This window comes from Phyllobates terribilis, unplaced genomic scaffold (genome assembly GCF_046119375.1).
Source record: "Phyllobates terribilis strain yellow unplaced genomic scaffold, ASM4611937v1 Scaffold_1__5_contigs__length_1240528914, whole genome shotgun sequence".
NCBI classification, from domain to species: domain Eukaryota; kingdom Metazoa; phylum Chordata; class Amphibia; order Anura; family Dendrobatidae; genus Phyllobates; species Phyllobates terribilis.
In genome coordinates, this window is record NW_027362761.1 from 356,179,594 (window position 1) to 356,201,803 (window position 22,210).

Sequence of the window (22,210 nt, forward strand, 5' to 3'; positions counted from 1 at the left end):
GGTCAGTCAGCAGTGTTGCCATCTTCTTCCCCAAGTCTGCTAGTCGCTGTGTGTTGGTGTCTCCGAAAAAAGAGAAACGGAGGCGATGTCGCCATACAGTCCCGACGATTGTACCAATGATATGAGAGAGTCCTTGTGGGTTTGAAGAAGAGGGGTCATAAAGGGTGGGTACTGTAACACTATTGTCAGCACCCCTGCATGGTTTCTCTTCCCCCTACATGCAGGGACGCTGGCATGCTCACTGCTCCGACCCCGCGGCGTGGTCCCCTTTAGCTGGCATGTCTCCTGCTTGTGCACGACTCACTTCCTGGCAGCGTGCCTAGTGTGCACGTGCACTCCCCTGTTTTTAATGGGGTAGCGCGCGTACATAGTAAAATACCCCCAGCCAATAGCTGGGAGGCATTTAGAATCTGAGTACACCTGCAAGATGGCTACCAGCCAGTTGCTGAGAGGGATCTTTTATAAAAGACTCCCTCCCATTTAGGGAGTCGCTGAAGCAACAACATTCATTAATGTGTAGTTTCTCCTACTAGTGAGTTGTTAGGTCCCCTGGTCCTGGTGAGGCCAGTACTTGTCCCGCTGTGGCCAGTGCCTGAATATTGGCCATTCCTGTTCCCGAAGTCCCCTCTTCCCAGTGCAGCCAGTGCCTGAACATTTTCCCCTGGTCCTGGTGCGGTCAGTCGTCTTGCTCCCCTGGTATGTGTGCGGCCAGAGCTTGAACCTGCTCCCCTGGTCCATGTGCATCCTGAGCCTGAACCCGCTCCTCTGGTCCGTGTGAAAACTGAATCTGATTCCTTGGTCCATGTGCAGCCAGAGCCTGAACCTGCTTCCCTGGTCCGTGTGCGGCCAGAGCCTGAGCCTGCTCCCCTGTACTCCCATTGCGGCCAGTGCCAGAAACCTCGTCCCCTGATCCATATATTCCCCGTCTGCTAAAACCAATCTCTTGATCAGCCAGAACTTATTTGTCTGAATGGTGCCCTTGTCCGTAATCAGTGTCAGATAACCAGGTCAGTACCGGTTTCTGCCTAGGAGTGGTACCTGGCGGCTACCTGCAGAGCAGTCTGTCTCCACCATCTGGAGCTCCAGTGAACACCAGGAAGCCGCTTAGCTATGCCTAGGCAGGCCCTGTGGCACATTGGGTCCACAAATCCATGTGCGCCACCGTTTGACATAACAATTCCCTATAGAGAATATGAAGGGGTAACATTTTAAATAGGTATAGAAACGTAGGAAATATAGTCATTGTGACTGAAGACATTCTCCCAAACATAGATAGCAGAAGACTTTACCATTTATCAAGTAACCATTTGAGTTTGTTGAATAACCGATTGTAGTTATGTTGATACAACAATTTATAACTAGAAGTCCGTTGAACCCCTAAATATTTCAAAGAAGCGTCTTTCCATCTATAGTTATAGTTTTCTATTAACGAGCGTAATGATGTACTAGAGACATTGAAAGGGAGGGCCTTGGTTTTACAAAACCTCTCAGGATTAACAGTTAATTGGACCAGATCAACAATTCTCCCATTGCAGCCAAATAGTGACTCCTTTTTACAAAAGACTTAAAATTGCCACTTTAACATTTCTGGGAATCAAGTTCTTGACCTTTTTCTATTCTGTTTTTTTTTTGCAATGGAATGCTCAACATAGAGACTTTTTATGGTCATTAGGCAAACCAATTAAATAAGAGTGATTCTTTTCATAAAGTCTTATACTGTATTAGCTTCACACTGCCCAGATTTGACTTCCAATTAAATGTTTTCATAAAGAAAATCCGCTTGTTTATGATCTTATCTAGATCTAGTGGCCCTGTTACTTGTTCCCAATGGCTCTGTTACTTGTTCTTAATGGCTCTGTTACTTGTTCCCAGTGACTCTGTTACTTGTTCCCAATGTCTCTTTTACTTGCTCCCAATGGCTCTGTTACTTGTTCCCAATGGCTCTGTTACTTGCTCCCAGCGGCTCTGTTACTTGCTCCAAGCGGCTCTGTTACTTGCTCCCAGCGGCTCTGTTATTTGCTCCCAATGGCTCTGTTACTTGCTCCCAATGGCTCTGTTACTTGTTCCCAATGGCTGTTACTTGCTCCCAGCGGCTCTGTTACTTGCTCCCAGTGGCTCTGTTATTTGCTCCCAATGGCTCTGTTACTTGCTCCCAATGGCTGTTACTTGTTCCCAATGGCTCTGTTACTTGTTCCCAATGGCTCTATTACTTGTTCCCAAAGGCTATGTTACTTGTTCCCAAAGGCTCTGTTACCTGTTCCCAATGGCTCTGTTACTTGCTCCCAATGGCTCTGTTACTTGTTCCCAATGGCTCTGTTACTTGCTCCCAGCGGCTCTGTTACTTGCTCCCAGCGGCTCTGTTATTTGCTCCCAATGGCTCTGTTACTTGCTCCCAATGGCTGTTACTTGTTCCCAATGGCTCTGTTACTTGTTCCCAATGGCTCTGTTACTTGTTCCCAAAGGCTATGTTACTTGTTCCCAAAGGCTCTGTTACCTGTTCCCAATGGCTCTGTTACTTGCTCCCAATGGCTCTGTTACTTGTTCCCAATGGCTCTGTTACTTGCTCCCAGCGGCTCTGTTACTTGCTCCCAGCGGCTCTGTTATTTGCTCCCAATGGCTCTGTTACTTGCTCCCAATGGCTGTTACTTGTTCCCAATGGCTCTGTTACTTGTTCCCAAAGGCTATGTTACTTGTTCCCAAAGGCTCTGTTACCTGTTCCCAATGGCTCTGTTACTTGCTCCCAATGGCTCTGTTACTTGCTCCCAATGACTCTGTTACTTGTTCCCAATGGCTCTGTTACTTGCTCCCAATGGCTCTGTTACTTGCTCCCAATGGCTCTGTTACTTGCTCCCAATGGCTCTATTACCTGTTCCCAAAGGCTATGTTACTTGTTCCCAAAGGCTCTGTTACCTGTTCCCAATGGCTCTGTTACTTGCTCCCAATGGCTCTGTTACTTGCTCCCAATGGCTCTGTTACTTGCTCCCAATGACTCTGTTACTTGCTCCCAATGGCTCTATTACCTGTTCCCAATGGCTCTGTTACTTGTTCCCAATGGCTCTATTACCTGTTCCCAATGGCTCTGTTACTTGCTCCCAATGGCTCTGTTACTTGCTCCCAATGGCTCTGTTAATGGAATGTGTTTGTATTTTGTTTAACATTTTCAATGAATTACACGTGTGGTTTTATAGACTCAGCTGCAGATACCTTCAGAGTTTAGTCAATAATAATAGAAATCTGTTTATAAATTTGGATCTGTCTCACACACAGAACTTTCATGTATGTGTTCATGTTTTTTTTTCTCTTTTCCCTCTAAAGAAACTTGCCAAAGAAGTTCAGACTGCTTTAGCGAAAGCCAACAGCACTGCAGAAGAAACTATTTCTGCAATAAAAACTGTCCGTAGCTTTGCCAATGAAGAAACAGAGGCTAATGTATATAGTGAAAAACTGCAGCAAGTTTACTCCCTGTACAAAAAGGAAGCTATCGCTTATACTTATTATGTGTGGTCCACTGGAGTAAGTATGTTATTCTATGTTACATACCTTATTAATCTACATTGTCATAACTAGACTTGTTTACTCCATTAAGTGGTCATGTTTGTATGTATAAGGCCACGGCCCCACTATCAGTATTCGGTCAGTATTTTTTCTCAAGAGTGGGAGTCAAAACCAGGAGTGGGTGATAAATGCAGAATTGGTGACTTGTTTCTATTATACCTTTTCTTTGATTGTTCCTCACCTGGTTTTGGCTCCCACTCCTGGGAGAAAATACTGATCAAATACTGATAGTGGGGGTGGCCTTAAGCTTAACTTTGTCTGTGACAGCCATCGTGTGGTGCCACTACTAAATCACAGTGCTATAGAAGTGAATGGGTCACATTGTAACATCTACACTACTGCAACAAGCAAGTCACAAAAAAATCCTAAGGCTAAGTGCCCATGTTGCGGAACTGAAGCATATTTTTTACGCTTCTCCCTGGCGGGAAAATTGCATGCGGATTTTACATGCGGTTTTCCCGCCAGGTAGAAGCGTTTGTGAGGCGTCTTTGCAGCGTCTTTGCATGCATTTCTGCATGCGGGTTATCAAGCGCTTTTCCAAGCGATTTTAGCATCACTTGGAAAAGTGCTTGACAACTTGTTCACACTATATAAATCCATGCAACCGGCATGGATTTATATAGTGTGACCAAGTAATAGTTAAAAAAAAAGAATCAGAATGGTAAAAAATAAAAAAATTAAGTTTATACTCACTTTCCGATGCATTCTCTGCCCCGTCCGGAGGCTTGAGCGGCTCACGCTGTTGTGTGCAGGACCTGCGGTGAAGTCATTGAGTCATGTGATGGGTCACATGACTCAGTGACGTGGCAGGTCCTTCAGACAACAGCGCGACGTAGGGAAAACATCAGAAGATAAGTATAAACTTTATTTTTTCTTTTTTTTACAGGTTCTTTGGTACCCAGGTCTGGATGAGAGTCTCCTCTCCTCCAGACTTGGGTACCATCTGCACATTGATTCCGCATGCGGAAACGCAAAATTAATGAACATGCTGCGGATTTTTGACCGCAGCATATACGCTGCGGAAAAATCCGCAGCATGGGCATTGACATTGCGGAATGCCATTGGGGACCATGGGGTGCGGATATACATGCGTTTTACAAGCGTTTACGCTGCGGAAATTCCGCAGCATATACACTTGTAATACGCAACGTGGGCACGCAGCCTGAGAAGTCTGATTTTTTTGCAACTTGCTGGTCTCAGTGGTGGTGTAGGTCTTGCAATGTGACCCCACTCAGTTCTATAATGCTGCGGTGTAGCAGCGGCACCGAGCAAACCTCGGTTGTGTGAAGGCTGTCACAGCTAAAGTTATCGAATAGCCATAGCCTAAAGCAATATTTCTTCCGTTTGGACACATTTTTATAAATAATCTGTTCCTTTTTTCTCTAGTTCACTCAGTTAGTGTTGCAGATTAGTATTCTGTACTATGGCGGACATCTTGTGATATCTGGACAAACGACAAGCGGTAATCTAATATCCTTTGTTATTTATGAATTTCTCCTGGGCGACTGCATGGAGGTAAGAACAGATTAGCTGCCGCCGCTGCACGCAGACACATTACAGATTGTGCAGTACTCATTCTGCTCCAATAATACATGTTGGAGAAATAGAAATTGTGGAATGGCAGATATTTAATAAAAAAAAAGATGATTAAGTGATATAGATTTGAGGCAAACAGAGAAAGTTTCTAATGGCTCTTTTAATATTTACAAGAGGCGTCCTAATATTGTCATTAAAATTGTAAGCCATTTTCTGAAGACAAAAAATGGAGGCTTATTTCATGATGTTTCTGAGGTAGTTAATTTTCTGGAAAGAATAGTTATTGTTTTGATAATGAGAAGTTAGACAAGCATTGCACAGAATTGCGTCTGTTTGTCCATCTCTTGATCGCAGACAGATTTTCATCCACTGTAGGTAAAAAGTAAAGGTTCCCACTGAATGACGGCAAGCAGTGATTTTGAAAACCACCAAGAATTGATACAGAATAATCACTTTTATTTATAGAAACCATTATACCATTGGGGTTTTGTGCCATTATGGTGTATGATTATGTCACCTTTTTATCACTTTTTATTGTATTTTCCATGAGGCAGGATGAACTAAAAACAGCAGTTCTTGGATATTGGTTATTTTATTTTTTTATGGCAGTGACAGGTCAATCATCTTCTTTTTGTTTGACCATTACGATGCTGCTGTATATTGCAGGGAGATTACAGCCATTGCAGTGAGAACCCAGAATTTGTGCCTCTGTGATAACCATGATGATTAAATCAGTTTGCCTTAAAAGGCTCCTTACCATGATGTAATAGAATGTCATAGGACAGGGAAGAATTAAAATCATTAAAAATTAAGTAAACCTTTATAAGGTTTTTCATATTTAATCCCCCATGGATTCATGAAAACCCATCCCTTCTTCCAAAATGTGCGCAGTCTAGGTGAAAGAGTGAACAGCTCCTGCCTGAGCATTCACACAGAGCAGCGTATGAATTTAATGTAAAGCATAAGCTTTATAGTCTTTTCTTTTTATTGAATCCATAGTTCGCTCTGTGTGCGCAATCAGATAGGAGCGGTGCACTCCTATCTGCTGAGCTGCGCACTTCTCTGGAAGGGAGTTGACGGGTGTATTCAGGGGTGGATTAAGAGTAGCAAGGGCCCCGGGCAGTTTAGAAGGCGCGCCCCCCCCCCACGCACACACACCTGATGTATCACATGTCACATGATGCCCTGTGATAGATCATGTGATAGTTCACGTGAAATTAATTTGGCACAATATTAATTATAATAATTTTTTTTAGGCTGTGTGCCCACTATGCGTTTTTTAAGCGTTCCGCAACGGCAATTGTCTCCTAGCTGTGACGCTGCCGGGCCAGCACACAGGGAAGTTAACAGCTGCAGTGCTGGCCCGGCTGAAGAAGAAGTAGCAGCCGTGCGCCGCTGCTTGGGGAGCGGTCCGGGGCCCCCCCCGCCACTGTCTGCCGATATGTGCCGCGGCGCCGCATATATAATTAGGGCAATCTGGCCATCGACACCCCGGAGCCCTGGGCGGTAGCCCAGATTGCCCTCATTATAATCCGCCTATGGGTGTATTTCACCAACTGTGGAGGTCTCAGGATCCAGATGTACTTTTAATTATAGGAGCACTCGATTATGAACAAAAAAAATTATAAAGGTTTAGTTGATCTTAATGAGGTTGTCCAGGACTTTTATATTGATGGTCTTTCCTTACGACGGGTCATCAATATCTGAACAGTGGTGGTGCGACACCCGGCACCCTTCCCGATCAGCTGTTCCTGGTGCCGGCAGCTACATATGCTGAGTTGCAAAGCTGAACAGCTCCGTCACTGTACATCAATAGGGGCGGATGTGCAGTACCCGGCTACAGCCACTATGAAGTTGACAGTGCTGAGCAGCTCCGCAAAACAGCACACCCGGCGGCTGCCGGCACTGGGAACAACAATCAGATATTGATGACCTATCCAAAGGATAGGTCATCAATGTCAAAGTCGTAGACAACCCCTTTAAGTGTTAAAGATAGCTACAAGTGGACTATACTTTTAATGGAGAGAAGAAAATTCTGACTTTCATGATTTATGTGTTGCAGTCCATTGGATCAGTATATGGCGGATTAATGCAAGGTGTCGGTGCTGCAGAGAAAGTGTTTGAGTTCATAGATCGTAAACCAAAAATGGTTAACGATGGAACCTTTGCTCCTGAGCATTTAGAAGGGAAAGTAGAGTTCCGAAATGTCACTTTTGCCTATCCTACTCGACCGGCAGCAGAAGTACTAAAGGTAAGTCAGACAATGCTGTACAATAGCATATTCTGCTTTAGATTACAGGAATTCAATAAAGGTATGCTTTTAGTTCAAATGTGTCAGTACTGTTACAATCTGCTGCAATTAAGATTCCCAATCATTTCAATATGAAAACACACCTATAGTGTACATGGCACATTTTTTTTCTTGATTCATGTCAATATTTGTCATGTTTTCCCATATACCAGATTTGCCATTGAAATGTAAATGGAAAAAACACCTTAAAGAGGTTGTCCACAACTATATAAAATGCCCACAATGTATTTAAACTGTGAAGAGAAGTATTTTTGTAATTACCTGGCTTGTTCTTTATTGCCTGTGAACGGCTCACAGGCATCACGTGACCCCCGGCTGCAGCCTCCTCTGGCATCCGCTGATGTCACATCAAGTCGGGTGTGACCCAGTGACGCGCTCCCCGCTGATTGATGTACCGTGGGCGGGGTCTCCAGCATCCACCGCACGCTTTCCCAATGAATGCAAGAGAGGGAAAGCGCGCATTGGATGCTGGGCTGTGACGCACAGTGAAACCCCGACGACAGCCCATCAATCAGCGGGGAGCGCGTCACTGGGTCATGCCCGACTTGATGTGACATTTGAAAGCCACTCAATTGTTTATATCAAAATGTAAAAAAAAATGCAAAAAATGATCAAAAAGACCCCCTCCCAAATATATTGTGTATGTAGTATATTATTTGATAATGCAATATATACTTTAAAGTAAAGTTTGACTGCAAAGAAAATGCTACCTAAAACCCTGTCTCTGCAAAAATACAGTGAAAAAGGCCCCAAAAGATCAAAATTTAAGTGTGAGAGCACCCTGAAAATGGACCTACCCCCAAGTATTTGCTCTTATTTTATTCTCATTACTCTCCTGAGTATTCCGGCTCTTGTTTTTTTAAATCTGCCTTACAGTCTCGAAGACATGGGTCTTTTTATTTAGTGCTACTTTTTATAGTCTTTATCATGGGGGTGTTGCTCCCAGAGAACCCTAAAGACAACCCCCACCCCCCCCACACAGATTCCTGTGAGTAATGCACTCTTGATAAAGACCATAAAAAGTAGCACTGAATAAAAGGCCCGTATCTCTGTAACGGTATGGTAGATTTAAAAACAAAAACAACTGAATACTCAGGTGGGCAGCAAAATAAAATAAGAGCAAAAACTGGCCATGTTTGACTTAGTTTTGGGTTCTCTTTAAAGGGGTTGTTCAGTACTTGGATGTTGATGACTTATATTCTTAGGATAGGTCATCAATATCAGATCAATGTGGGCCTAATACCAGGCATTACCACTGATCATCTGTTTGTAGTACCCTCTGCAATGGGATCAGAGCCAAAACTGCACAACTCTGTACGCTGTGTGGTAGCCATTTCTGGGTACTGCAGCTCAGCATTTATTCTTTTCAATAGGATCTAAGCTGCAGTGCCTGAGAATTCAGGCCATCAACATCCAATTAGAGCACATTCAGATGAATGTAGTTTTGGTCTATTTGCTGTCTGTGTGGAAACTACATAGCGCATGGACCCAATGTTAGCCTGTGTGCTTTCTCAAACCAGCTATTTTTCAAATAGACCTCTAGTCGGTGTGACAGAAATCGCAGGATGCTCTGGCCTGGTCCGAATTACAGACTAGAATAGAGCATGGGCTGTAAATAACAGGCAGCTCCTGAATCTTCTTGCTCATCATCTATGGCAGATTTTCCCTTGGGAAGCCTTACTGCCCTCATCCAATTAATTTCCAGTGATATGCAGTTGGTGTAAGTCTGCAGCAAGACAGGCATTTCTTTCATTGCAAGAACCATCGAAATATCTCTGTGACGAAGAGCACAAAGCCGAGGTTCAGTGGTTTTCAGTCTCATAGAGAGTGCATTGCCACAACACACAGTACTTGTGTTTCAGTTCTGGCGACAGTTGATAAAAGAAACCTGTTGTTTTTTGCAGGGAATATAAAACTACTGTATTCAGGAGGATTCTATATTACATCCTGCCCTTTAATCCACAGCTGACTTTTGTTCTAAGGAGCCATTATGCCTGCACAGTGTAATATTGATGATCAGCCAGCTTAGGAACAACTTGTAAAAATTACTGTAATATGTTTTAGGCTTTGTTCACATTTGCAATCATTTTTTTATCTGGTTTTACTCTATTTAGGAGAGAGCAAAAATGGCTAAAAATCAAATGGAGTAAAAAAAAAAAAAAAATCAGATCATGACTGCTTGTCATACCCATCATTGATCCTGCAAAAATGAAATCCAAAAAAAAAAAACAGTATATATAGTCTTAGTTATAGCAGGTGGTTTTTTCATTGACTGTCTACTCAATACATTACATGTGTGTTTATTTTGACTGCATATAGAATCTGTCTTTTACACTGTATCCTGGAAAAGTCACTGCACTGGTGGGTCCATCTGGCAGCGGGAAAAGCTCATGTGTGAACATTATGGAAAACTTTTACCCTGTGGAGGAAGGAGAAGTCTTTCTTGATGATCAGGCAATTAAAATGTATGACCACAAATATCTGCATGCAAGGGTACGTAAACATCTATGTGATGAGCTGTCTCTTGTAGTCGATATAGTTATTTTACATGGGCTCGAAACACCTTCATATACACTGCATACAATAATACTACTAAAGGGGTTGTACCAAGATTACAAATGATCACTTATTTGGATTGATGATGCATATAGATGATATGTGATCATTGGGGGTCTGTATGGTGGGACTTACATTAATCAGACAGTGGATCAGATTTGAGTGGAGTGACAGCTGAGCATGCAATCTATTAAGTCTGTAAGACTGAAAGAGAAAGCCAAGTACATCACTCTGCTATTTCTGCTATGAAGAATATTATATATTTTTCTTTTTGCAGTTTCATTACCAGTTTTGCACCTTACAAAAACACAGTAAGAATCACATGAATCATTTGTCCCGTTTCATGATGAGCTTGGTGCGACTTTCCAGCTGTCACAATCGCGATTGAAGCTCTAATGAGCCAAGGCAGGAGCCAGGCAAGAGATGATATAAAATGGAGTTTTTTTTACCTCTACTTCTGGCTCATTGGTTCATCCTTGCTTTTGTTATTTCCCTTTTATGTTTCTCTGTGCTGCTGTTTGTGCCTTTTTGTTTTTTTTTATAACTGTTGATTTTTATTGAAAATGTTAAGATCAAACATAGTAATTATGTATGAAAACAACATAGTACAGGCTTTTGAATAAAAGTATGGAACTAAGAACAATAAGGTCTACTGCTGGAAGGGAGGAAAGTGGGTGGGTTGGGATTGGGGGGTAGGGAAGACCAAGGGGGAGTTAAGTTCTATTTGATGGATGAATTTTATTAGGGGAATCTGGGCTAGTTGACGCCTGCGGACACGTTTTTTTGTTTGTTTTATATATGACAAATAAAAATCTTTTAATTGGCAAATTAAATTCCAGCGACTGGCTTGATGCATTATTATCTTACCACATTTATCTAAGCAGAAATGAATGATAAATATGGTCGCACCCCCAGGGATTAGCAAGTTATCCCCTAGCAAATGTATAGGGGGATACCCTGATTTTTTTTGGGGGGGATAACCCTTTAATGTATATGGCCAGCTTTACTCTTAGGCCACGGCCCCACTATCAGTATGTGGTCAGTATTCGGTCAGTATTTTTTCTCAGGAGTGGGAGCCAAAACCAGGAGTGGGAGATAAATGCAGAATTGGTGACTTGTTTCTATTATACCTTTTCTCTGATTGTTCCTCACCTGGTTTTGGCTCCCACTCCTGAGAAAAAATACTGACCGAATACTGACCAAATACTGATAGTGGGGCCGTGGCCTTAAGAATGGAGTGGCTTTGAGAGAGGTTATTGGAGCCGCACGCAGGGATGCAGCCGTATATACGTTCTCTTCTTCATCTTGGCATCCATCCTCACTATTGTCCTGAAGAGCTTCTCTCAACTACACCATTGTAACAAAAATATTTTAACATTGTTCCCATAGTCTCTACCATTTTGTATACTTCGCAATTGAAAAAGTAAAAAAAAACAACATATTTATTTGATCACTCTAAAATTTAAAAAAACAAAAACTTAAAAAAAAGAACACTTTGCCTACGCATTTCAAGCCCATACTCATAGCCATGATTAAGGCCCCTGTGTGCGCTTGAAATGTGTAGGCCATGGGTTTCAATTTTTTTTATTTTCAAAATTTTAGAGTGATGAAATAAATGTGTTTTATTTTTTTTTTACTTTTTCCATTGCGGATGCTGGAATTATCTACTTTACCTGATTCACATCCGGGGAACCGACCCACGCCTTTGTCCGTGCTCCGCACCCAACAAGCTGCTATTGTTGCCTTGAAGTGGACAGCTGATGATTTTTTTTCTTCTAAAGTGTAAATTTTGTGTGCAATTACGGCTTTTGTTGATATCTTGCCTCTCATAAATTTACCATGTGTTTTGTGCAGTGGGCACTGGGTAGTTCTTGTTACTTACTGGTATGTAGTTCTTAGTAATATTAATGCTTATATTTTTGCATTGTTTTGTTAATGTATGTATTTTTTATACTAGGTGTCAATGGTCAGCCAAGAACCCGTGCTATTTGCCCATTCCATTCACAGTAACATATCCTATGGTCTAAGTTCTGTCCCCCTGGAAGTAGTTATAAGTGCTGCCAAAAGAGCCAATGCACATAATTTTATCACTGAGCTTCCAAATGGGTATGACACAGGTATCAACATTATGTGTTTTTATCTCTAAGAATAAATATAATATATGATGTATTAAGTTAATAATGAATAAGGTATCCAGGGCTGTGGAATCGGAGCCGGAGCCCATTTTGGTGGAGTCGGTATAAAATGAACCGACTCCAACTCCTAAAATATATAATAAATTGGGTACAGTCGTTCAATGTAATTTGTGGGGAATATTTTTTCATAAGAATTTGGGAAAGTTATGAAATGTCCTATAAATGTCTGTCCTATTCCTGATCTAAGGGTCTAGACTTTTAGCTGAGATGAATCTGTGCTACAGTAAATTTATCACTTAAACATGAGCCATGGATGAGGGAGTCGGTGTGATGGAAATTGAGGAGTCGGAGGTTTGTCTTACCGAATCCACAGCCCTGGGGGTATCACAAAGATAAAAACGGCATATCTTCTATGTATCTATGATCGTACTATATCCAACATTGAACTTTCCTGGCATCAACATCCTGTGGATGGCATCATGGGACTGCTGCAGACAGTCAGTGACCGCTGATTGACTGCAGCCTCATGTGACGCTCCCTGACGGATTTTGATGCTCCCTACTTTTAAGTGGTCTCCTGTGCTTTCAGTCATGCTGAAAGCAGGGAAAAGGGCAACGAACTTTGTCCTAAAACGGTGTACCTTTCTATCACTTAATTTAATCTGAGATTTCCTCTGAAGTGATAGCTGTCCTTTAAAGACTGGACATTAGGTTATTCATCCATCGCTACATGGTGCTGCACTTTTATAAAGAATGTTTTATTTAGATATGCCATCTTTTCCTGATAATTGGGTGTGAAAATGAAAAATTTTGCCTGCACAGCTTCGCCTTCGTTCACCCACTGCGCAGGGAAATGCAACACAATATTGATAAATGGAATTGTGTTCCAAGTCGTTGCACAGTAGGTCGGTTGGAGCGTCACTGTGCAGAGACAAAGTTGAAGGAACCTACCTCGTTCCTCACATTCTTAGGCTTGCCAGGGGCCTTAGTAGTTTTAATATCATGTAGAATAGCATATATAATGGATACTTAAATATTGATTTCAGAAATGTATCATTAATGTAAATCATACCATTCTTGCTTTTCTGTGTATCAGAAACAGGAGAGAAGGGAGCACAGCTCTCAGGGGGTCAGAAGCAGAGAGTTGCTATTGCTAGGTCCTTAATCCGAAACCCTAGAGTGCTCATTTTGGATGAAGCTACCAGTGCATTAGATGCAGAGAGCGAATATGCGGTAAGTTCATTGCCTTTTCCTGCCGCTTTGAAGAGTATTACTAGATCAGTGCGCTTTTTATCTGCAAAATATAATAACTTCATTAATAATACCAGAAGTTTCAATTTCACAAAATGTAATAATTTGTACTATTTTTTTATACTTCTTTTTTATCAGGTGTGCAAAAATTGTACTTCTAAATATACAAGAAAAAGTACAATATTCTGAGGTGTGGATTAGGTCCTCTTTAAAGGGAATCTGTCACCAGTTTTTTGCTACTTAATCTAATAGCAGCATAATGTAGGAGCAGAGACCCTGATTCCAGTGATGTATTACTTACTGGTCTACTTTATGTAGTTTTTTTTTAGAAAATCTGTTTTCTCTGCTGCAAATCTAGCAATTCTATAAATGCTGAGCCCTATACACCGAGCCCACACCACTAACTGGGAGCTTTCTGTGTGCACTGTACATTGGCAGAAAACTCCCCATCAGTGGTGTGGACGGGTTTACACAGAGTAGACGGAATGCATGGCATGAGACAACTGGTCCTCTAGTTATAATCTCCTGCTGACAAAACATTGATTTTACTGAAACTGCAGAAAGCATCTCAGTAAGTGACACATTGCTGGAATTAGATCTTCCTCTACAACATGCTGCTCTCAGATTACATAGCAAAAACTTGCTGACAGATTTCTTTGAAAATGGTCTCTCTGAGAAAAAAAACCTCAAGTTAAATGCTTTATTGCAAGGCTCCATTATTACCTTTGTCATGGGTTTCACAGTAGTTTCCTTTTGACTGGCCCCTTTAAATTTAGCAGAAGTTCACACCTGTGTTTTGACATGCTGTTTGTATGCTCTATTATAGGAACAGATGAACAAAATTCATGCTAAAAAACATCCGTTGCATAACTGATACTAATTGAAGCACAGGGGCCTCATTGATAGCTATGGAGTCCATCTGGGTTTAGTTATGTATCAGTTTTTAAAACCGATAGAAAGTTTGGTGACGGATCTGTTTTTGGCATCAATTGCGTTTGTTTCTAAAACAGCCAAAGGAATGTCACAACGCACATGTGAACAGGGCCGGCCTTAGGGTATATGGCGCCCTGTGCGAAATCCCTCTTGGCGCCCCCCCCCAAAGAAAAAAAATTAAACTCATGTAGGTGAAAACAACAAGTGCATTTTTTATTAATCAAATGATCAAGTAATAACAAGCAACAAAAGTTGAAAAGTTTTAAAGCCGCCACCACGATAAGGTAGACTCTTCTGGCAGGGCCCTACTCTAACCTATTAAAATTTTCTTAAAATATCCAATACTCTTTTTAGATATATTTTTATTTAGTTTTCTTTAAGGGAATGTGTCATATACATTTTTTTTTAAAAATGACCAATAATACCACATACAGGGAATACTGCCACACCATGACCAGACCACATATTACCACAACATAGTGACCGAATAATACCACACAGAAGGGGGAAAAACTGCCACACCATGACCAGACCACATATTACCACCACATTACTAATATTACCACCACATTACTAATATTACCATAAGTGTCATTATGCACGGGAGCTCTATACATGGTATGTATAATGTAAGTGTCCAGGTAATCTAGTGATCACCAGTGACATTATACACAGGAGCTCTGTATATAGTGTCAGTGTACAGGTAATACAGTGATCATCAGTGACATTATACACAGGAGCTCTGTATATAGTGTCAGTGTACAGGTAATACAGTGATCACCAGTGACATTATACACAGGAGCCCGGTACATAGTATATAGTGTAAGTGTACATGTAATACACTGACTCACTGGTGACGTCTCTAGGTGAAGTCCTTCAGCTACGCTTTTCTCCTTCATCCAGCACAGACCGCCATTACGTCTTCCAGCCAGGACTCGTCTCTGCATAAAATAACACAGTTATCTAGAGCACATTCCCCAACTTCTACATTACGCAGCTGAATACAGACGTGTATCCACCATCAATATATGGTTAGTTATTATACAACCTACCATTCCAAATATAAATTGTAATCCACCACGGTGCCCCCATTAACTGTAAATAGGCACTTAATATATAATTTAATTAGAACCTCTACTCTTTCCGCCAATTTGTTACCAGTTACACTCCTGCATCCGCAACGCCCCCTACTCTATACTTCCTGCTCCCCGCATTCATTATTTACATGCACCCCCTGCCCCAATTCATTATATCATGTCCTGCTCTCCCCACCCCATCATCATTTACTGTCCCCCACCCCACATTCATTATGTGCAGCTCATTATCCCCCTACTCCCAATTCCCCCATGTGCAGCTCATTTTCTCCCAATTCCCCCATGTGCAGCTCTCACCCCCCCATGTGCACATCTCTCATCCCCCTCCCCCACATGTGCCCCTCTCTCATCCCCCTCCCCCACATGTGCACCTCTCTCATCCCCCTCCCCCACATGTGCACACCTCTCATCCCCCTCCCCCACATGTGCACCTCTCTCATCCCCCTCCCCCACATGTGCACCTCTCTCATCCCCCCCATGTGCACATCTCTCATCCCCCTCCCCCACATGTGCACCTCTCTCATCCCCCTCCCCCACATGTGCACCTCTCTCATCCCCCTCCCCCACATGTGCACACCTCTCATCCCCCTCCCCCACATGTGCACCTCTCTCATCCCCCTCCCCCACATGTGCACCTCTCTCATTCCCCTCCCCCACATGTGCACCTCCCATTCCCCCCACTCCTAGTAAATTGTATTTAAAAAAAAAAAAAAACTTGTTATACTTACCCCCATGCGATCCCTGCAGAATCCTCGTCCAAATCGATGACACCAGGTTCTCCTGACTTCCGGTCATGTGACGGTGCCGTCACATGACCGGAAGTCAGAGAAATCATGACAGAGATGTTCCGGCCCCGGCGCTTAGCATGGGGCCGGGGGCCCCATGAGGAGAGAGACACACAAGAGGGGGGCCCCCAAGGGGGCCCCTACCGGCCGGGCCCCATACTGGAGTCAGGGCAGTCATGCCCTGATGGCGGCCCTGCTGGAGGCTGAAGGGGCCCCCTCTCCCTCGGGGCCCCCGTTCAATGAACCGGCTGCACGGGCGGTAGTTCCGCCCCTGTGTGTGAGGAGGAGAGAGTGCAGCGCGCCCGGGTCCCGGCCGGACATTTCAGAGCAGAGAGGGGGCGCCGGCGCCTGAGCACAGAAGAAACGCTGGGCGCTCCCTCTCTGCTCTTCCATAAGAAAAATACCGACGGGGAGGGAGCCAGCGCAGCGCCCCCCTTCACTCTCAAGTTTGAGGCGCCCTGTGCAGTTGCACAGCTGGCACGCCCCAAAGGCCGGCCCTGCATGTGAACCCAGCCTTACCTTTTCTTTTTATATTGTTTTTTTTTCTATTTTAATTCATGAGGACTTCCCTTTCCCTTGGTAAATTTTTCACATTGATACGTGATATTCCACCTTTTTATAAGTATGCAAAAAGGATCACTTTCAAGTGTTTTTATTTTCAGTTTATTAAGCATAAGATTAAATTCTTGACTCATATCTGGATATATTACACCTGCTAGACATGTGTTACATGTAAGATGTGTTACATTACAAATGTAATAATATGTAATATGAATTGTATTGGGGTGCTTTATTTCTCATGCGCCTTTCGGCACTGCTAATGATCTAGAATAAACATGACAGACTGGTGTTTTAGAAAATTCTCACATATGTGCAACACATAAGTAACTGTTAATGATTCATTCTTCACAGATCCAGCAAGCGATTAATAGCGATCTGCAGGGCCGCACATTGCTAATTATAGCACACAGGCTGAGCACTGTGGAAAAAGCACACAACATCATTGTTTTAGACAGGGGCAGAGTGGTGCAACAAGGAACTCATAAAGAGCTGATGGAAGAAGGCGGACTCTATTCCCAGCTTGTTCAGCGTCAAGTTTCTGGCCTTGGAGCGGAAGAGAAAGATCAGACCAGGTCACAACATGTTCCCACCAAAGAGTCCAGACTAAGTGAACCTGCAAATGAACGTTAAAATGTACTGATATCAGAAAAACCATGCATGGAAATACCTCTATTAGATAGATAGATCATTGTACACAAATCTAAGACCTTAACAGTTGATTTAAATTTTGAAAAAAAAACAAAAAACATTAAATAGAATATTTCTGTTTATTTTGTGCTTTACTGTCTAATATTGTGCGGCTTTCATCATTCATGTTTTGGTTATGAACCCTGGTTTTTTAATGTCCTATTGGTTTTATAGTGATAGACTGCACTTGCATGACTACTGTAGAGAATAAGAAAGGATTTAGAACACTCAGAGCCATGTTTGGAGCTACTTATATTATTAAGATACTTGTATAGAAAGACACTGTCACAATGGAATTATACAAAATAATTTGACTGTGAGACCAAATTTAAATGTTCAACTCCCCAGCTTTTGAAAATGTATATCGTTGTCCTTCTGTATGTATAGATTCTATAGGTTAGTTTACCTACTGTACTTCCCTATAGGTAGTAGTAGCATGCAGGCAGGGAGGGTGTTCTTATTCTTCAAACAATTCTTGGCAGAAAACTAGTTTAGAAAAATAGCAAATTTTTGCTCAATGTTTAGTTATGACATCAAAAGTCACTCAATTTTTGCACAACGTCAGCTGCTTAGCGGAAGGGACGCCACAAAAGTGTCCTAAATGACTAGAGTACATATTTGAATCTAGTGAACTTAAAGCTTGAAGACACCTATTAATAAATTTGATGCAAATTACTTCAGCTGACCAAGACCAACAATAGGTTCAAATCCCACCAAGGCAACATCTGCAAGGAGTTTGTATGTTCTCCCCGTGTTTGTGTGGGTTTCCTCCGGGTTCTCCGGTTTCCTCCCACACTCCAAAAACATACTGATAGGGAATCTAAATTGTGAGCCCCAATGGGGACAGCGCCGATAATGTCTGGAAATTGTCTGAATTGTAAAGCGCTGCGGAATATGTTGGCGCTATATAAATAAAAAGATTATTATTATTAAGTCATTATCTCAGTAAATTAGAATACTTTATAACAACAGCTTGTAAAATGTTTTTAAAATCTGAAAAATGTTGGCCTACTGAAATGTATGTTCAGTAAATGTACTCAATGCTTAGTCGGGCACCTTTTTTTATCAATTACTGCATCAATGCGGCGTGGCATGGAGTCAATCAGCGTGTGGCACTGCTGAGGTGTTATGGAAGCCCAGGTTGCTTTGATAGCAGCCTTCAGCTCGTCTGCATTGTTGGATCTGGTGTCTCTCATCTTCCTCTTGACAATACCCCATAGATTCTCTATGGGGTTAAGGTCAGGCGAGTTTGCTGGCCAATCAAGCACAGTGATACTGTTGTTTTTAAACCAGGTATTGGTACTTTTGGCAGTGTGGACAGGTGCCAAGTCCTGCTGGAGAATGAAATTTCCATCTCCCAAAAGCTTATCGGCAGAGGGAAGCATGAAGTGCTCTAAAATTTCCTGGTCTTGATAAAACACAGTGGACCTACACCTGCAGATGGCATGGCTAGGCAAACCATCACTGATTGTGGAAACTTCACACTAAACCTCAAGCAGCTTGGCTTGTGGCCTCTCCACTCTTCCTCCAGACTCTGGGAACTTGATTTCAAAAAGAAATGCAAAATTTACTTTCATCCAAAAACAACACCTTGGACCACTGAGCAACAGTGCAGGTCTCTTCTCCTTGGCCCATGTAAGACACTTCTGGCGTTGTCTATTGGTCATGAGTGGCTTGACACAAGGAATGCGACACTTGTAGCCCATGTCCTGGACACATCTGTGTGTGTTGCTCTTGAAGCAATGACTCCAGCAGCAGTCCACTCCTTGTGAATCTCCCCCAAATTTTTGAATGGCCTTTTCTTAACAAGCCTTTCAAGGCTGCGGTTATCCCGTTTGCTTGTGCACCTTTTTTCTACCACACTTTTTCCTTCCACTCAACTTTCTATTAATATGCTTGGATACAGCACTCTGAACAGCCAGCTTCTTTAGCAATGACCTTTTGTGGCTTACCCTCCTTGTGGAGTGTGTCAGTGACTGCCTTCTGGATTCTGGACATCTGTCAAGTCAGCAGTCTTCCCAATGATTGTGGAGCCTACTGAAACAGACTAAGTAACCTTTTTATAACACCTACACAGAACTACTATGAGTCATAGGAGGTCAAAAAACATGTTTAAACAAAACATAATTTTATTAATTAACAGACAAAACGTTAAAAAAGACATATAATAAAGCCCTGCCCCAAGGCATGGGCTCAAGAAAAGGGAAAAGTTCCCACACAGTAATACAGAGGTATCAGTAAGGCTCAATGGAAGGCTCACATGTAATACATTAATGTAACATAATGATAGAAAAGAAAAAAGGGGACAAATGTATAATGCCCATAGTGACCTCACAGATCATGGTCGCCTTTTTAAATGCATGGGAAGTCTTCACAGATGTTTTTTGTAATGTATTCTAATTTACTGAGATAATTACTTTTGTGTTCTCATTGGCTGTAAGCCATAATCATCAACATTAACAGAAATAAACACTTGAAATAGATCACTCTGTTTGTAATGACTCTATATAATATATGAATTTCACTTTTTGTATTGAAGAACTGAAATTAACTTTTTGATGATATTCTAATTTAGTGAGAAGCACTTATAGAAGCCATATTTATGTCCTATTGTTTTCTTGGGAATCATTGGTGAGGATCCAACCTTTTGGACCTATATCAGACAGCAGAATAAATGTTCCTTTCATTTTCTACACAGACAAAGCAGCTTCTGCATGTGAACTAAGTATCTATGCCTGTGTATATAAAGAAAGGACCCCTGCATTGTGCTGATTGTCAGAAGTTACTAAGGTGAGACCCCCAACTACCTAAGGATAGGTCCTCAATCATAAGGTCCAGGAGAATCCCTTCCAATTGTATGGTTGGAACACTGTTGAGACAAAGTAGTGCAATAGTATTTGAATTAAAATAAATTAAAAAAAGAATACTTTTTCATAGAAAAATTCACAATCCATGTTCAAATGTATTCTAATTAGTTACTTTATTATTAAAGAAACAATATTATGAAATGATCATCCATACAATAAATACTTACTGTTATACATTTAGTGTTCTATACAAGTAATGCTAAAATATATGGGATCAAACTAAACAGTCATAGACAAAAGTTTTGAGAATGACACAAATTTTAGTTTTTACAAAGTTTGCTGCTTCAGATTAAATAGTGGCATTTTGCATTAACTCTAGATTGTTATGAAGAGTGATCACATAAATTGCATAAAAAGCAAAATCATCAATTGCCATGAAATTAACTTCATTGCATAAGCCCCATTTCCACTCCTTTTCAGCGCTGCCACAATATGACTTTGCATAATTTCAGTGAGCTTCTCTTTAGCTCAGGAGAAAGTGTTAACAAAGACAAGGCAGCTGATATAAACCCGTCTTTTTGATTGTATTAAAGGAGCAGACTGGTTGCTTTAAAAGGGTGCTGGTGCTTGAAATCATTGTCTTCTTCTGTTAACCATGGTTACCTCCAAGGAAACACCTGCAGTAATCATTGATTTGCATCAAAGGGGCTTTACAGGCACGACATTGCTGTCTGTAAGATTTCCCTGAAACGATCAATTTATCAGATCATCAGGAACTTCAAAGAGAGAGGTTCAATTGCTGGAAGAAAGGCTTAGGGCACCTAAAAAGTTTACCAAATGCTAGGACTGTCTCCTAAATAGGATTCATTTATGGAATCTGCTACACAAGTGCAGAGCTTGCTCAGGAATCAAAGCAGGAAAAAATCATCAGTCAGGATTTGTCCCCTATGCCACGGCCCCACTATTAGTATTCGGTCAGTATTTTTTCTCAGGAGTGGGAGCTAAAACCAGAGTGGGTGATAAATGCAGAATTGGTGATTTGTTTCTATTATACCTTTTCTCTGATTGTTCCTCACCTTGTTTTGGCTTCCACTCCTGAGAAAAAATACTGACCAAATACTGATAGTGGGGCCGTGACCATATACTGATATCCCGCATACTAGGGTGAATTGCAGAAGTCATGAAAATATGGGTCAGCACTGTTAATATTGAGTCTTTGGTTACAGAACTGCTGTGGAAACTGTGGGGGGATTTGTGATTATGCAAGAGTGATAAGAGCTTTGTCAGGATCTGAAAGGAAGGTGAGCAATGAGTATAGAAATCAATGGTTTGGAGAGAGCTTACTGGGATGTTAGGAGTTGACTCCTCTCTTAGAAAGTTACGACACACATTGGGCAAGAGTTTGATGGCCAAGTTCCTTGGAAACGAGCCATACAATATGCAAGATGAAAAAAAAAGTTCTAAATGCAAGAAAATGACAGCAGATAGGTTAAAAAAATCGTTTGCAAACATGCTTATTTCCATGCAGTCTAACTAACTAAAACAATTTAAGGTTAGTTAGTTAAAGGTAACACAATAAGGCTATGCTTCCATCTGCTTTTTGTCATTAAAGAGATGACAACCCCTTTTTAAATAAAACCATACTCTATGTAGAATAAAAACAACATATACTCACCTCCCTGACCAATGCCATGAGTGCAGACACTCTTGTGACATTACGTCTCATGAGTGCTGCAGCCCATCAGTCACATAGCATAATGTCACGTGGGAGGTGAGTATAGGCTGTTTTTATTTTATATGGAGCACTTTTTCATTTAAGATTGGGTTGTCCAAGTAGTGGACAACCCCTATAACTTACCAGGGTTTCCATTGCATTGTGCTATTGTGTATTTTTGATGAGAAAAAAAATTATTGTTCCAGTTTAATGGAATCCGCAATGGAGACTCAAACACTGAACATAACCTTCCTCCATTTGTAAGTCCAATAAGTATTTTCCACCA

The 22,210-nt window shown here is 41.7% G+C and overlaps 1 protein-coding gene across 2 annotated transcripts in view; it reads left to right on the forward strand.

The window, feature by feature from the left end:
* Window positions 1-19,886, forward strand: part of ABCB9 (ATP binding cassette subfamily B member 9) — an 87,838-nt gene extending 67,952 nt beyond the window's left edge. For both annotated transcript variants that reach the window (XM_073676219.1, XM_073676220.1), the window contains 7 exons: window positions 3,316-3,513; window positions 4,942-5,070; window positions 7,154-7,342; window positions 9,722-9,895; window positions 11,916-12,075; window positions 13,189-13,325; window positions 17,068-19,886. In XM_073676219.1, coding sequence (XP_073532320.1) covers window positions 3,316-3,513; window positions 4,942-5,070; window positions 7,154-7,342; window positions 9,722-9,895; window positions 11,916-12,075; window positions 13,189-13,325; window positions 17,068-17,346 — 1,266 coding nt within the window. In that variant the 3' untranslated portion in view covers window positions 17,347-19,886. The remainder of the gene's footprint in view (window positions 1-3,315; window positions 3,514-4,941; window positions 5,071-7,153; window positions 7,343-9,721; window positions 9,896-11,915; window positions 12,076-13,188; window positions 13,326-17,067) is intronic.
* Window positions 19,887-22,210: the final 2,324 nt, after the last annotated feature.